We start from the raw sequence: 16,337 nt of genomic DNA, 5'->3' as shown, positions 1-16,337 counted from the left end.
TGCGATCTATTTTCACGAGTTTCCAGGCTGTCCAAGCTGTCCCAGGGAAATTGCAATTTGTTTCTAGGCTGTCCAGGCTGTGCAGGAAAGATTGCGATTTGATTTTTGAAGGCTTCCGGGTGTTGCAGCTGATTTCAAGGCATGGGTGTTCGCTTCTAAGCTGCTTTTGGGACTGTGCCAGGACAGAATCAGCTTATCTCCGCAGGATCTAGGGCTTTTCAGCCAAGGTGACCTTTCTTTTGGGGATTTCGGGTAGAAGAAGGCTTGTCTTTGCCTGCTTTTTCCGTTCCCTGATTGGTTGCTAGCTAGTAATTGCGTTTGGGTTTCTTTCCTCATGAAGAAGGGTTGATTTATGATGTTGGGCAGCGGCCAGGGAGGCTATAGATTGAGGCAACCCGTTGGGAAGTGTTTGGTTGTTTGATTGCACCAGAGTTCAGCTGTTGAGGGCTTTGTCTTGCAGTTGTTCAGCCGTGTTTGGCTGGTTGGGCACTTGGTTGTGCAATTGCAGGAGTGGTTCAGCCAGTGGATGCTATTGGGGTCTCTGTTGCATGCTTTGGTTGGCTGAGGATACAGGATTGTCTAGTGATTGGATGCCGTTCACCGTTTAAAGTTGAGCAAGGAATTATAGGGTGGACTGGATGGGGAGTCTGCGGGCGTTGGTTTGCACCACACTTCCCAAAGACCTTTGTAATCAGCCGCTTGGCTTCAAATGAATGTTAAATAAATACCGCAAGGGGTGCCAACGTTTGGGTCCAATCGGTGTCCTTGTTTCTTAGTAGGAGCGCTCTAGCTCCCTTGTGATGTATTTTGTGGTGCATATTTGCTTGTCAATTTACTGTGTATGCTGTAATTAAGTAAATCCTACCACCCTTTACGTTGTTGAGGCTGATTTTAGTGGTTCCATTGCCAGGATTCACCTAACTTCTTCAAGAGGGGAGCCTGTGGTTGGCTTGGTGCAAGTCCAGCAGACTAGGTGAAGAAGACAGCATACTATTCAATAAATATGTCACACAAGGAGAGATTTGTGAGCCTTACAGAGGAGGAAGAGCAAATGCCTTAGTCTCTTGGTGGTGACCAGGGTGCAGGAGAGGAGACCCGGCATGTTGCAGAGCATCAGGATGATCGGACGGATGAGGAGGATGTGGAACTATTCAAGGCACAGATGCAGAATTTCATGATGCTTTCACGCAGTTCACACAGGATCCTCGCTTCCAGAAGATGATGAACTCAGATGTGCAGCCGAAGAAAAGGAAGCCTGATGATGGGGATAGGGACGTTGAAGCTAACAAGAGACCACATGTCAGCTTTCAAGATCAGCCCTCTCAAATCCCCTATGGTCAGCAGCAATCTAATGTGATTCTGGCACCGACTCAAGGTAATAATTTTCAGTCCATGGTTTCCGGACAGCAAGGAGTTTTGGCAAACCCGGTTCAGCCAAGTTATTTTGGTGGTGGTTCAGTGTTTCAAGCTATGGTCAACCCACAAGCCCAATTTTCGGGAATGCTTGCTAGTCAAACAGTTGGGTTTCAGACTAGTTTACAGCCCATGGGACAGAACATGATGTATGCAAATGTTGGAGCAGCCCCAAGGATGCAAATAGATATGCCTAATGCAGCAACAGGTGACCTTGCTTTGGGAATATGCAAAATTCGGGTGCTGGTCTGAATAGTACAGCTTTTCCTAATGCTAGTACTGAGGGGGATAGAGTGAGTGCTGCTGTCCCTTTTACCCAAGCACCTGTTTATGACAATTTGGCACCTCAAGGGAAGTTGAAGGACTTTAAAGAGACAAGTGCAGTCGTTAAATTTGAGACATTCAGTGGGGTGTAGGACAAACTTAAGGCCTTGACCTTTCTGCAGCAGTTCGATGCAGCCTACATAGGAGGGAATTTCACACAGTCATCCAAAGTACGCCGGGCTGCAAGTTTCCTAAAGGGGAACGCACTTTAGTGGTGGACCACTATGCTTATGAAAAACACCGCACCAAACACGTGGATAGGTTTCAAGCAGGTGTTTTCGGCTATGTGGCTTACCACGACCTTTGAAGTAGATATCATGACTGCTTGGCATGAGCTGAATTCCATTAATTGCCGCAATTTAGAGAAGTATAACTGCAAGTTTTGGGCGGCTTTGTTGCCTATTAGCTCCTACCGGCCTGTTCCTTTCACTGAGCAAGTTGAGAAATATTGTTGTGGGCTGCCTAAGGAGTTCAGAGACTACTGCACGAAGACTCAAGTCTCCAATATGTCTGAGCTTATCGAGAATGCTAGCACAGCATATGCTTTGATGCAAGGGAGGACTTCTAGATTCAAAGGTGGACAAAAGCAGGAAGCTAAGAAAGATGACACAGATAAGAAAACTGGGTTCCGATTTTCCAAAATAGAGAAGAAGGCCAATCATCATAAGGCTCATTTATTGCAGGGAGGCGACAAAACAATAAAAAGGCATCCGCGTATTTGAGTCCAGAGGAGCGGAGAACTCTCTATGAGGAAAATAAGTGTTTCAAATGCAAAGAATTAGGTCATGTGTCTCGGGATTGCCCAAAGTGGAATGAGGAGAAGGCTGAGGCAAGCAAAGGAGATCAGAAGGGGAAGAAACAGAAGACCATGGCTGGTTTGATGCCTGATGTGATTAGTAAGCAGCCCCAAGGTGAGGAAACTAAGTTATGCAAAGCTTGGGGTAAGGTTCGGGATCATGAACAAGATTTTGCAGCCTCTCCTTTTTAAATATGTGCTGGTATTTTTTGATGACATCCTCATTTACAGCAAGGACAAGCATGAGCACATCAAACATGTCAAGCAAGTGCTGGAAATTTTGAGGTTGCATCAGCTTTATGCTAAAGCCAACAAATGCACTTTTATGGCACAAGAGGTTTGAGTATCTTGGTCACATTGTGAGCAAGGATGGCATTCGAGTGGATCCTGCAAAGGTGAAATGCATTGTGGATTGGCCGCAGCCACACAACCCTACTCAATTGAGGGGATTTCTAGGCCTTGCTTCCTTCTACAGGCGCTTTATTCGCAAGTTTGCCAAGCGGGCAGCCCTTTTGACAGACCTTTTGAAGAAGGATGCTTTTATGTGGTCTACAAATGCACAGCGCAGCTTTGAAGACCTGAAATTCGCCCTCACTCATGCTCCTGTGTTGGTATGCCCTGATTTTTCACGTACTTTCATTGTGGAAGCAGATGCCAATGGCAGAGGATTAGGGGCTGTGCTAAGACAGGAACACGGGGTAATTGCTTTTGAAAGCAGGAAATTGGATGCCAAGGAACTAGATTATCATGTGTATGATTAGGAAATGTTGGCTATCCTCCATGCTTTCGAAAAATGGCACCACTACCTGTACGGTAGCAAAATCAAGGTTAAGACAAATCATAGGACACTCAGGTATTTCCTTACGCAGCCCAACTTGTCAATGAAGCAGAAGAGGTGGCTGGCTAAGGTTCAGTCTTATGATTTTGACATCGAGTACAGAAAGGGGAAAGAAAACATGGTTGCAGATGCCTTGTCCCGTATGTAAGCTTGCAGTTTGTCTGCCATTTCTACCATCTACCAGGAATGATTCATGGTATTCAGGAAGAATACATGCAAGATTCTAAGGCAGCTTCCATATTTGTGGAGTTACAAAGGCCATCGAGCCAAGGGCATGCTGAATTTAAGCTGCATAATGGGCTGTTGTGGTGCAAGGACAGAATTTACTTGGTGCCAGATTCAAAGTACCGACTGCTGGTCTTACAGGAAATGCACTCTCCCCTATGGCAGGACATGCGGGTATTACTAAGACATATGAAAAGGTTAAACAGAACTTTATCTGGGATGGCTTGTGGTGGGATGTAGTTAAATTTGTCAGTGAATGTTTGCCCTGCCAGCAAAATAAAGCGGGCAGCCGGTTACCCGCGGGTCTCTTGCAGCCATTACCTATTCCAGAAGGCAAATAGACTCACATTGCGATGGATTTCATCACAGGGTTGCCTTCCACAGAGCAGGGATGGGATAGCATTTTTGTGGTGGTTGACAGAATGACAAAGCAGGCCCATTTCATACCCACTAAGACCCGTTATTCAGCATCACAGGTTGCTTGGTAGTTCATCGAGCATGTTTTTAAGCATCATGGTTTCCCTCAAGAGATTGTCAGCAACACAGATGCAAAATTTATGGGTCACTTTTGGCAGGACTTATTTACAGGAATGGGTACTTCTCTTACACCAAGCACTACTTACCACCCTGAGACAGATGGATAGTCAGAAAGGGTGACCAAATGGCTGGAGGAGTATTTGAGGCATTTCTGTCATGACACACAAAAGTCTTGGGATAAGTGGTTGGCACTTGCTGAATTTTGTTACAACAGTACCAAGCACATCTCTATTGGCATGAGCCCGTTTGAGGCTATGTATGGATGCACACTGGGTGTGCCATCTTTAGTTGCAGACATGGCTGTGAAAAATCAGCAAGCAAGAAATGACTTGGAGACTATGGATGCCCTTTTGCAATTGGCTAAAAAGAATATGCAGGATGCCCAAGCCAAGCAGAAGAAGTATGCGGATGAACACACGAGGTATCTGTCTTTTGAAGAAGGGGATTATGTGCACTTACACCTCCATAAGAACCGTTATGCCTCGCTTAAGGGTAACACCAACACGAAGCTTGCTCACAGGTATTACGGTCCCTACAGGATCATCCGCAAAGTTGGCGAGGTGGCGTATGAGTTGGAGCTACCCAAGACCTCCAAGATTCATAATGTTTTCCATGTGTCCTTGCTGAAGCCACATGTCGGACAACATGTCCAAGTCCTTCCTGAGCTACCACCTATGGATGAGGAGGGCCACATACTCTATGTTCCGGAGCGCATCATGGGTTTCAAGGATCACGTACTCCGAAACAAAGTCTACACCGAGTATCTTATCAAGTGGCAAGGACTCCCTAAAGATGAGAACTCATGGCAGCCAGAGAGCATTCTCCAAGACAACCCCTATCTCCTACCGGGCTGATTATTATTTGCTGTTTGCTGCACCTATTTAACAGCCCGCATATGAAATTTTGAGGGCAAAATTCTATGGGAAGGGATGGCTGTAATGAAGGGGAAAAAGAGGCCAAGTTAGAGGCCCTTTAGAGGGAAAATGTGGAGGGACTATATAAGTCTCCATCCACCCCCTACTATGTACTTTTTTATGTGACATCTAATCCTATCTACTCTCCCTCCTCCTTCCTGCTGCCTACGCTCACTCTCTCTCTCCTCCCTCTCTCTTTTCCCCTCTCCTCTCTTCTCCTTCCTTCTACTATTCTCTCCCCATCTCCAAATCTGTCCCTTCCCCCTTCACTACATCCACCAAAACCAACTGATTACTATAGCCTTTCCTATGGGCAGGCCAAAAACTATGGCAAAACCCGGGTACAAAAATGCAGTTCTACGAGCAGGAGATTAACTCAATGGAAAGCTATGCAATGCAGAAGTACCTCACAAAAGACATATCAATCTTCACAAGGCATCTTATCTGTAAAATCAAAACTATATACCTAGATGAATCCAGGAACATTCCCAAACTCCTCCTCTAAAAACACAACATAGTGCAGTTTCAATCTCATGACAGTCACTCATAAGATTGAAAACCATAACTCCATCACGCATAGCAGGGACTAGCTACTATGGCATCCCCACTGACGTCCTCAGTGCCCAACAATGGGTGTAGACCATAGTATAAAAATATGCTCTCACATACAAATCCACACACCCACACATACTTGAGCATCCATTCATACAAAGTCTTCGTACTGAGTTTCTGTCGGCACTCCGGAGGTGAAGGGCAAACTCAGTCATGATGAAAGCTAGCACTAAAGGAGAAGGCTCATCAAAAAGTAGTCCAAATCTCTTCACTCAAGCTACAACTGCTTGTGAAGTCTAAACAATTTCATTTTAGTCTCTCCCAAATGAGCATCTAAATCTAGCTGATAGGGCAACGCACCAATTAAGATAGAAAGAATTATCGCAATACCAACAGGCCGCAACTGGACGAAAACTTCACAAGGTGAAATTTGCATGTCCGCTAATACGGCAAAAGCATGTACCTAGATGAATCCAAGAACATTCCCAAACTCATCCTCTAAAACACAACATAGTGCAATTTCAATCTCACGATAGTCACTCGTAAGATTGAAAACCATAAACTCCATCACGCATAGCAGGGACTAGCTACTATGACATCCCCACGGCCGTCATCCACGAAATTAAAGTTTTTATAAAACAAGCATTGTGATAAGCACCCTCAAAAGTTAAATCATTTAAGCAAGCAGCTGATGACCACGTGGACCTTGCATGTCCACTAAGGTGACAAAAAAATATACCTTCAAGGGGTCTAGAATATATCCAATCTCACAAATTAATTTTTTTATAAAGCAAGCGATTTGATAAGCACCCTCAAAAGATAGATCATTTAAGCAAGCAGCTGGCCACCACTTGGATAAAAATTCTTATAGAACTTGCATGTCTGCTGAGGTGACAAAACAATATACCTTCATAAGATCTCAAAGGTACAAATTGATAAGCACCCTCAAAAGATAGATCATTTAAGCAAGCAGCTGGCCACCACTTGGACAAAAATTCTTATAGAACTTGCATGTCTGCTAAGGTGACAAAACAATATACCTTCATAAGATCTCAAAAATTCTTATAGAACTTGCACGTCTGCTAAGGTGACAAAAAAATATACCTTCAAGGGGTCTAGAATATATCCAATCTCACAAATTAATTTTTTTATAAAACAAGCGATTTGATAAGCACCCTCAAAAAATAGATCATTTAAGCAAGCAGCTGGCCACCACTTGGACAAAAATTCTTATAGAACTTGCATGTCTGCTAAGGTGACAAAACAATATACCTTCATAAGATCTCAAAGGTACAAATTAAATTTTTAATATAAACAAGCGATTTTAGAAGATAGCTGCCAAGGCATACACTCCCTCAAAAGATAAATCGTTGAAGCATAGAAGCTGGCCACCACTTGGACGAAAATTCCTATAGAACTTGCATATTTGCTAAGGTGACAGAAAAATATACCTTCATAAGATCTAGAATATATCCAATCTTCCAAATTAAATTTTTTTATAGAACATGCAATTTGAAAGATGAAATGCATAGGAAATTTTTTAAGAGAAAACAAGCTGGAACGTGCACGGATTCCTTCTTTTGAGATAAATGCTGGGCTTGCCACTCCCCTATACTTTTAAGAGGATGTTGCCACGCTAACCCACTCTGATCTGATGCCTTCTGACAGTGTAATATGTGTTTAGTGCAACAAAATTTTCAAATGATCCAAATTGATACAAAATTTCTTGCTATTGCAAACCCAGACATAGATTGCACAGAACCCAACAAGCTTGTCAATTATCTTTTGACGAGTCAACGTGCCTACATGATTAGTCCTCCCAGAACAAAGGCAGAGGACAGCACGTGTCAAAGAATTGTGTGATTTACAAACACCCCAACTGCTGGGGTGAATCCAACTTCAGGAGACAGCGCTACAAATTGACTTGCCCCAGTTTGAAAACCAAGTTCAGAAGCTTTGCTCAAGCCTTCATTGTGTGAGGATCTAATACAGCCTGCCTTTGCAGTCCACAGCTCCACAGTGACAAGCTTTAGTCTTTACATTGCCATGTGCATCTCGCACATGACCTATACTGTAGTTGTAGTCATATGTGAGTTCTCTCATCGGAGGTATATTCTCCATGGCGAACAACATGACATGAGGAGACTTCAGATCATTTGAATCGAAAACAACGTTCTGTGCATAAAGATTAGGCGAGCAGCTGTGGTTAATAAACCGTGCGACATTGCCAAAGCCTTTAGCATCAATGGAAAACCCCACATCCTCAACCACAGGCAGACTTGCAGTTGATGGACTCACACCCATGAGCTCAGAGACATCATCCCATGAATTCCATTTATTTCCAATGTCAAACAAGTATTCATCATTCCCAGTCCTTTCCTCAGCCTCCTCATCAGACAGGAGCTCTCCTGTGTATTCACAAATAAAACCTCCAGGCCGAATTGAATCCAGGGATCTTACCCCCCATCCTTTGTTCTTGGTCTTAAAGATCTCAAGTTGGTACCTCAGACCCCTCTGACTTACTCTGTTCTGACAAGAGCTAGAGCAACGGCATGAACTACCACATTCATACACTACTGGCTTGGCTCGAAGAATAAAACCACTTTCATTGTAGGGAAACTCACCCCCATTTCTGGAGGCACAGAGACATTTTTCCTCGTAGACACAGCCACCCACACAATCGCAGCCTTTTGGAAGTTCAGGTGCAAAGCTGCTTGGATACTTCATGTGTGATATGTACTCGAAGTTAGCAGGCCGTGGTTCATCATCCACTTCATTCACAACACAGACAGGCAGCCTCTCCTTGCCTCCAGATATGTCCTCTAAGAGAAGATTGGGGCGGGCTATTCCTTTCTTCTTCAAATTGCCAACAAACTTTACAATGGACGAGCCCAACTCTGGCTGCCCAGGCCGTCTAGCTAGCTTGAACTGATACACACCATAACCAGACAAGCCACGTTTGAACCAGTAATCAACTATATCATACAGCCCATCGTAGTTGTAGATTGTTTTCGTAGGACTAGCTAAATCCAAAGACCCTCTGATGACACGCACTGGAATTTTCTGTTTGCAACTGTTACTCATTGCAAGATTGCCTCGCTCGAGCTTTTGGTCCTTTTCCTGCCGCTTGTCTCCCTTGTAATTGTTGCCTCCCTGACCAGTGTAAATGAAAGTATCACCACCATCATCATCATCCTCGTAGCCACCCGAAGCAACAATGCTTGTAGCAACTGGACGCCCATCGCTACGCTTGCTTCCAGGAATAAAGTCTATCCCACCTTGTGTCTGCCTATGTAAACCAATTATCAACATCTCTATCCGAAAAATGAACTGATCACCCACTTCCACGCCAGGCACTTCACCAATAAGCTTCACTTCCCCACGGTTTCTCCATCTGCCTTTCTCCTTCAGAATGGCGGATGCTTCCAAGTCTGGCCTTTTATTGGCTGTCTGTGCCTTCAATAATGCCCTGCGGATGGACTCAAACTCATGCAGCGTTTGCTTTACTAAAGCACGATCACTTGGGCCACTCTTCGCCTCGCAACTCGATTCTTTTGCTAGACCATCAGACCTGTTGCTATCCAAGCCTCCATTAGGTATTACCTTTCCGCTAATTGGCAATAGCTTTCTTTTCTTGAAGGTACGAAACTTGTCCGTCTCCAGATCCTGCCGGGTTGCCGGATCTGTATACTTCAAGATTATACCCTCACCTGCTTCTCCTACCGGCTTTCCTTCTGTGTGATCGAGAGAACCGTTTGCACTCTTCGTGCAGTGTCTGGTGGATAAATCTCCCTTTATGCATATGGCACCATCGTGTTCCTTGTCCCTAGAACGGAGGCTTTCCTGCAAAGGAGCAGCGACATCGATAGCCATGACAGCCTTCTCGACATCCCCATCGGAACTCGGCATCTCAATCTTTGAAGCCGATCCAGGGCTCTTTGAAGAAGGACGGCCAGAAGGAACAACGTCCGCTTCGGAGCAGTCCCGAGCCATTTTCGGGAGATTCCTCTCAGAATCTGGTTTATTCCTCATAGCTTCAATTGATCTATAAGCAGCAGGACCGCAACCAACGGGGTAATCCCTGACCGCAAAGGCCCTTGGACGTATCCGAGCGCAATGTCGACCAGATGTAGACGAGATTTGTATCGTGCTTGCTGTTAAAGGGACCTGTGCTCCGGGGACGATGGCTCGCAGTCCTTCGGCCTCCTTGTTCGCTGCTTCCTTCACGTCCTTCTCTGGCGAGAAGAGAGTACCTCCATTGGAGGAGAAAGTACCTCCATTGGACAGCTTACCCGGGGCTTGCTGATCAGTCGCGGCCTCACCGTTACGCTCGAAACGGCTATTGAAGGTCGGGCTCGAGGAGGTAGGGTTCGGGCTTCGATGCTGCAAAGGCTGGGGGGAAGAATGCCGTCCGTATTTATGCACATGCCATTATATTGAAAGGAATGAACAGTACAAGAATCTTCCGAGAAACCGAGAGACACACTAACCTTCCGCTCGTCTTCTGCTCCCTCGTCATCGTCGAGAATCACAACCGCTCCGGGGGGGGCGGGCTTGGACTTCATCATCGAGTCAGGGTCTGCGACGAGAGGCTCCGAATCATCAATGACAATGATACTGCTGCTGCTGAGGCTGCTGCGGGGTTTGTGCAAGGGGAAAGAGGCACGGAAGAGGCGAGGGCGAGGGGGGAGGGGAGGGATGGAAGCGACTTCCATGGGTTGGGAAAAGGGGAAGTGGAGAATTGGACCTGAGCGGGAAGGAATTGTGCAAAAAGAGGCTATGGAGATGGAGAAATTGAGGCGATGGAGATGGCGAAGCTTGAGGCTATAGCGATGGCGAAGCTTCACAACAGAAAAGATGGCTATGGCGGGAAGAAAGCTTGAGAGAAAGAGAAAGAGAGAGAGCAGCTCAGGCCGCCATAGCCAATTAACCCACTTCCTTAACAACCTTCTTAGTACCTTAACCTCTTTGTTTTTAGCCTTAATCCACCGATTAACAACCTTCTTATCCTTAACCCCTCCCCTCTCTCTCTCTCGCTCCCCTTTGCATTTTTCACATTCCCTTTTGCACTCATTGGCCTCACACTCCTTCCAGGCTCTCCTTCCTCGCTCCTTCGGAGCTCTTCCCAGTAGTACAGATAAATTCCGACACCATGAGTAGATTTCGACATCATTCGAAACCCTCTCACCTCGCTCCATCCCCTTTCTCCCTTTCCCTCTCCTGCACCTCGCTTTTTCCACTCGTGCTTAGCTTGTTTCCACATTTGCTTGCCGCATCGTTTTTTTAAAATAATTATTAGTACTTGAACGTGGAAGTGACTACTTCGTAGCATACATAGGAGAGCTCCAAATAGATTTGATTGGTCCATGTGTGTCCCACGTAAAGAGAATGTAATGAAAGTGTCATACTTGGCCTCCAATCCAGCCATGTAAGCGCATGTTTTAACTTAAGATAGCTTTACATCCAAACGTAAAAGGGAGATCTTATGGTCAATAGGGCAAAAGAGGACCAAATAAAAAGAAGGGTAGTGAAAAAGCATTGGTATGGGGAAGAAAATGTGAAAAAGCATTAGATACTACATCCAAATGTAAAAGGGAGATGTTATGGGTGAATAGGGTAAATCGGTAGTTGATATGGGAACGAAAATGTGAAAAAGCATTAGTATATGAATTGAAAAACAGCAAAGTGGTAAAAAAGCATTAGTATATCGATTTCATGGACAGACATGGAATCTCATGCACTACATGGCTTAGTCAGCTAGTGTAGTACATAGCATTAATGTATCAACAATGAAAGCTTCGAAACTAGTTGACAACTTTTCCTTGGTCCAGTAGGTCCCCACAATGAGATTTAATGGGGCATCAGTATTTGTAGTGAAGCGGAATAGCAAAATTAAGCTAAGCGTAACACGGTGGAAAATTAAGCTAAGTGGAATAAATAAGTACGAAAACGATTAAGGTAAGTGTAAGAGGGTATGGTGAATCTTCTAGATAGCACTTGATCGAGAATGTTCAAGAGATGTCCATGCACATCTGGGAGGGAGAAGGACAAGGGGAGCGAGAGAGGGGGAGACAGAGGGAGAGGAATCTAAGCGGAGGTAAGAAAGGTTGCCTGCGATGAGAGAAATTAATAGATTTTATTTTAGAGAGCAAGTAGGAGAGTAGGAACAACTAGTTGAAACTTTTCCTTGGTCCATACTGGATAGTCACACCACATCTCAAAAGTAGACCTTTACATTTCATTGTATGCTTTAGACCACCATTGTGCCTACAATATGTCAAAAGAAGGCAATTCAATAAGTAGCATTACGTTTTCTAGTGGGTGGGCATTGGCTCTTGTGAGGAGATCAACCCTAAGGGGTAAGAGACAATAAAAACAAGTAAAATACAAGGTAGCATTCCAAGCCCCACAATAAAGATTCAAAGCACTAGATTGGGTGAAAGCTAAAACAGTGGAAGGCACTTCATTAAAAGATAAGAAAAGGCTCACAAAATAATGATTGTCATACATATTGTTGTGTTCAATTTCTTTTAAAAGAGTAAGTATATGTAACGATTTTTTCGATTGACAATTTTTTAAATGTATCAATTTTATAAAACCTTAGTATAAAAATGTCACTATCAATTGATTATTATTGCAAGAGGACGAAAAGAAGCTCACATTAACTAACTACATGGATGTGGGATAAGTGTCCAAATATTTATCATATCCCACTAAAAACCTATAGTCTTTTTAACATCATCCTTCAATGGGCTTTGAGCATAAGCATTTCCTACTTAAAATACTCATCCCTTAACCCTTTCTTCCTTCACTTCTTGTCCTCCCCCCCCCTTGCTTTTCTTATTTGCATGACGTGATACCTAGCTTGCTATGACATCTATAGAGCGGCCATATGCCCAAGCTACTCAGTCTATCTTACATGTGGTGGGAACATCATGCCACTAATTTTCTACATATATGGTGTAAAGCTAAATGAGGGGGGCTTGAGCACAAGGCATTACTACTCAAATATCTCATGTGTGATTGTTGGTCTTGGCCCAAGAAGCAATTGTTATACTCCACCTAACCTCCATTGTTACTTTGCTTGTATGCTGCTTAACCTTATGAAAGAGCTTTATGCCACTAGTTTTCTACATATATGGCTTAAAGCTGAGTGAAGGGGGCTTGATACAACTCAAATATCTCATGCGCGATTGGTAACAGGTTATGTGGCCAAGAAGCAATTGTTACTCCACTTACAAAAGAGCCCTCTGCCACTAATTTTCTACGTGAATGTGGTTTAAAGCTAAATTAGGGGGGCTTGAGCACAAGGTGTTACTACTGAAATATCTAATGCTAATAGGTTACTTGGACCAAGAAGCAATTGTTATACTATTACATGTTTTCACTCCAAGCCAGTCAGACTTACGCTTCCCAGTCACGCCTTGAAATGGATCCTTGGCTAGGACCCGGCTAGCACCCGAGGGGGCAGAGGAGGAGGAGTGGTTCGATCCTCCTATGCCCATCTAGTATAGAAGCCACGGGGGGGGGGGCTTCTTTAGCCTCCCCTCGAATCGTGTTCTCCTCTCTTGGCATTAACAGTTTAGATGGGCCCTTGGCCCAGGATATGTATACCAAGCCTCAGCTTTCGCTTCTCCCCAGCTCAGAAATGACTTTGGAAGCCTCGATGCATCCAACAGCAAAATAGTTGATTTGCATGAATCAAATGAAAGACGGGACGACAACGGTAAATGGAGCAGAGCTGCCAATGACTTCCCTCACAATCGTAAAGATGACATCCCTTGAGCATAAAGACAGAACCCCCTAGTTAGAACAAAGCCAGACTTACCTCAACAAGAGGAGATACTCTTGGAGAAGAATGCGTAGGGGGAAGAAGATCAAATTAGAAGAAGATCTTGAGCCTCCTTCAAGTGAGTCGAGGCTCCCCATGACCAACCAGGAAAAAGCTAAATACTAAACACCCCAAGCAAATGCCAAATCCGGACCTTCTATACAACAAAATGCTAGAGGAGCACAACAATCTAATGGAGAGGGTGAAGCTGCTAGCCCAGGTAAGTCAATTATGGCTTTTTTGGATGATACCCTCTTGCATGACTCAGTCCTATGGTTGCGCACTCATGCACTGGTAGGATTTCTCCCTAGTGTCAGACCTCCTATGGATTTCATAGAAACTTGGATTAGAACAAATTGGGTTAGGAAGGGTATGAATGTACTAAATGTGAGGTTTTTGAAAAAAGGTTTTTTTGTCTTTTATTTGAGAAACCTGAAATGGTTGCAAGACCCATGCAACATGGCCTATGGATATTAGAAATCAACCATTATACCTAGAGTGGTGGTCCAAGGAATTTTCTCCAGATGCCCCTAGGTCTACCAGAATTCCAATATGGGTAGAACTACCTGATTTACCTCTTTATCTTTGTAACCAGTTGCCTTTCTTATGTTGTGGGCTGGGTGAAGTACTTCGTGTGGAGCATGAAAATTTAATCAATCCCAGGAATAATCCCCAAATCTGTATCAAGATGTGGATATAGCCAAGGAGAGGCCTAAGATCCTCACTATTCTGAGTAGGAATGGTAGCACTTTTAGGGATCAACCCTTGATTTACAAGAATCTGCCTAACTCCTACTTTTTGTGCGGTCTTCCCACACATGTTGTTAAAAACTATCCTTTAAAGAGGGGCAAGACCAAAGAGGTTGAGCCCTCTATTGTTAAGCAAGCTGACCTTACAGAGAGATGGATTCCCAAGCCTCCTGCAGCACCTCTGAATACCCAGTAGGATGATAAAAATTTCAACACGAACAATGGAAAGAGTAAGGATATTGTTGTACCAACTACAGCCAACAAGAACTCTTTTGAACCTCTTAGGGACAAAGAGGATGCCATTGAAGGAAGCAACAGATTGAGCCAATGACAACATGGTAATAGAAGCTGGTTGGTCAAAGGAGTTTGAAGAGGATGTTATAGAGGCGATGCCATTGAAGGGGCAGAGGAGAGTGAAGAGGAATCAGAAGAAGATCAAATCAAGGGTACTCCACTTAACCAAGGGGACTCTAGTCAAGGCAAAGCATTCACTGTGGTTCAACACAAAAGAAGACAATCTAAAGCGGCTACTGTGCAGGTAAACAGGCCCAACCCCAGGGCTAAGAAGGGGTAGAAAAAGAATGCCAAATAAAATAGTATCCTTCTAGACTCTTAATGTTAGAGGGTTAATGGACCCTAGTAGAGGTGAAGAGTTAGCTTTTTGGTTGAGAGCTAATTCTTTACCCCCTCTTTTTCTAGCATTACAAGAAGTCAACGCCTGTGGAGACTTGCTAGAGTCTAGGCTTAAAACTATAGATAAAAGAAGAGTTTGGTATTGCACCTCACATGTGGAGGGTAAGGGTGGGATTGCCATTGGAGTCTTGTCTCATTATAATGGAGGTGTCACTCAAGTAATTATAGATGACCAAAATAGATGGGTGATGCTCAAGTGTCTTATCAAGGAGATAAAATTCACAATAATTTCTATGTATGTCCCCAACTCAGTAGAAGTCTTATGGCATTCTTTACTGTGTGCAGATGGCAACTGTTTTACTAGGGGGATTTCAATATGGTTGAGATGAAGAGAGAAAAATGGCTAGAAAAGGGCACAATCATCAGAGGTGAGCTGTTGTCTTGGGAAGAATGCAAAGAGCATTGGCAAATGGTAGATGGTGATTTTACCTGGTGTAATAGTCAAGTAGGAGGAAATAGGAGGGAAGGCAGAATAAATAGATTTTATGTGTCACAGGGTCTTTTGAACAGTCTTCTCTCTTCAAAAACAAAAAAATATCCTCCCTAACTCTTTCAGACCACAAACTTGTCTTATTAAGCTGTGATTTTGGGTCCGGTGTTAGGGGCTCCTTTTGGTTCAAAGCTGACCCAAAGCTTTTTGCCTCGAAGAGTGTGCAATCTTTGGTTGAGAAATCCAAGAAAAATGCTTTTGCTTAAGGCATTTTTGCTTCAGAAGCTTGGGCTTTGGCTATTGAAGATACTCAAAGCATCGTCAAGATAGCTAGAAAACATAGAGCTAAGATCAGAGGGCTCAGAGCATGGATAGCTAGAAAACATAAAGCTAAGACCATGGCTTAGAGAATGGACAATATTAAAATACTAGAACAATAAGCTAGAGTTGGGGTTACAGCTACACAAGAGGATATTCTTACTACCAAATGGGAACTCACGAGACAAGAGCAGATTAGATTAAATGACTCTAAGGTGTATTTCAAAGACTGGTGGGCAGGGAAAATAGAAAGAGAGTCCATGAGGATGTACCACTTTTAAGAAAGGCAGATGGCACTTGTGTTTCATCTACAGAAGAGAATATCCAACTTATTCAAAAGCATTTATAGATACTCTTATCCTCAGCAATCACTCCAGATGAGGACACTCAGAGGGCTAGACAACTTTGCCAAATTATAAGGGAGAAAGCTATTGAAAAATATGATCTACCCTTTCTTGAGAAGCCCTTTACAATTGAAGAACTACAAGAGGCAGTCACAGTTATGGTAGATGGCAAGACATTAGGAAAGGATGGTCTGCCCATTGAGTTTTCCAAGAATTTCTGGGATTTGGTTGGTCCCTACCTACTATTACTATGGCAAGAAAGTCTTATGAAGGGTTCTCTCCCCTCTCATGTCAATAGGGGAATAATCAAACTTATACCAAAAGATGGCCCCAAAGATAAGCTAAAAAATTAGAGGCCCCTAATAATGCTAAA

At 43.8% G+C, this 16,337-nt stretch overlaps 1 protein-coding gene across 3 annotated transcripts; it reads right to left on the bottom strand.

Annotated features, from left to right (window-relative positions):
- Positions 1-7,278: 7,278 nt before the first annotated feature.
- Positions 7,279-10,525, bottom strand: LOC147896004 (histone-lysine N-methyltransferase, H3 lysine-9 specific SUVH6-like). 3 transcript variants are annotated; one of them, XM_087382543.1, is made up of 3 exons: positions 10,090-10,525; positions 7,590-9,991; positions 7,279-7,553 (listed from the first exon to the last, which is right to left on the bottom strand). In XM_087382543.1, exons 1-3 carry the CDS (start codon positions 10,312-10,314, stop codon positions 7,547-7,549), a joined length of 2,634 nt encoding a protein of 877 aa, XP_087238669.1. In that variant the 5' UTR covers positions 10,315-10,525; the 3' UTR covers positions 7,279-7,546. The 3 variants fall into 3 exon arrangements, with proteins under 3 accessions (XP_087238669.1, XP_087238668.1, XP_087238670.1); XM_087382542.1 differs by having other exon boundaries at positions 7,279-9,991; XM_087382544.1 differs by having other exon boundaries at positions 7,279-9,982.
- Positions 10,526-16,337: the final 5,812 nt, after the last annotated feature.

This window comes from Dipteris shenzhenensis, chromosome 12 (assembly GCF_047967505.1).
Source record: "Dipteris shenzhenensis isolate YYH24624 ecotype China chromosome 12, Dip_SZ_1.0, whole genome shotgun sequence".
Taxonomy (NCBI): Eukaryota; Viridiplantae; Streptophyta; class Polypodiopsida; order Gleicheniales; family Dipteridaceae; genus Dipteris; species Dipteris shenzhenensis.
The sequence above is the reverse complement of the archived record's forward strand: the minus strand, read 5'-3'. Positions and strand labels throughout refer to the sequence as shown.

Excerpts from the sequence above, each read along its gene's own strand:
- LOC147896004 (XM_087382542.1), bottom strand. The coding sequence starts at position 10,314 with ATGGAAGTCGCTTCCATCCCTCCCCTCCCCCCTCGCCCTCGCCTCTTC. Across the intron at positions 9,992-10,089 it reads GAGCAGAAGACGAGCGGAAG|CCTTTGCAGCATCGAAGCCC; the intron begins GTTAGTGTGTCT and ends TCTTCCCCCCAG.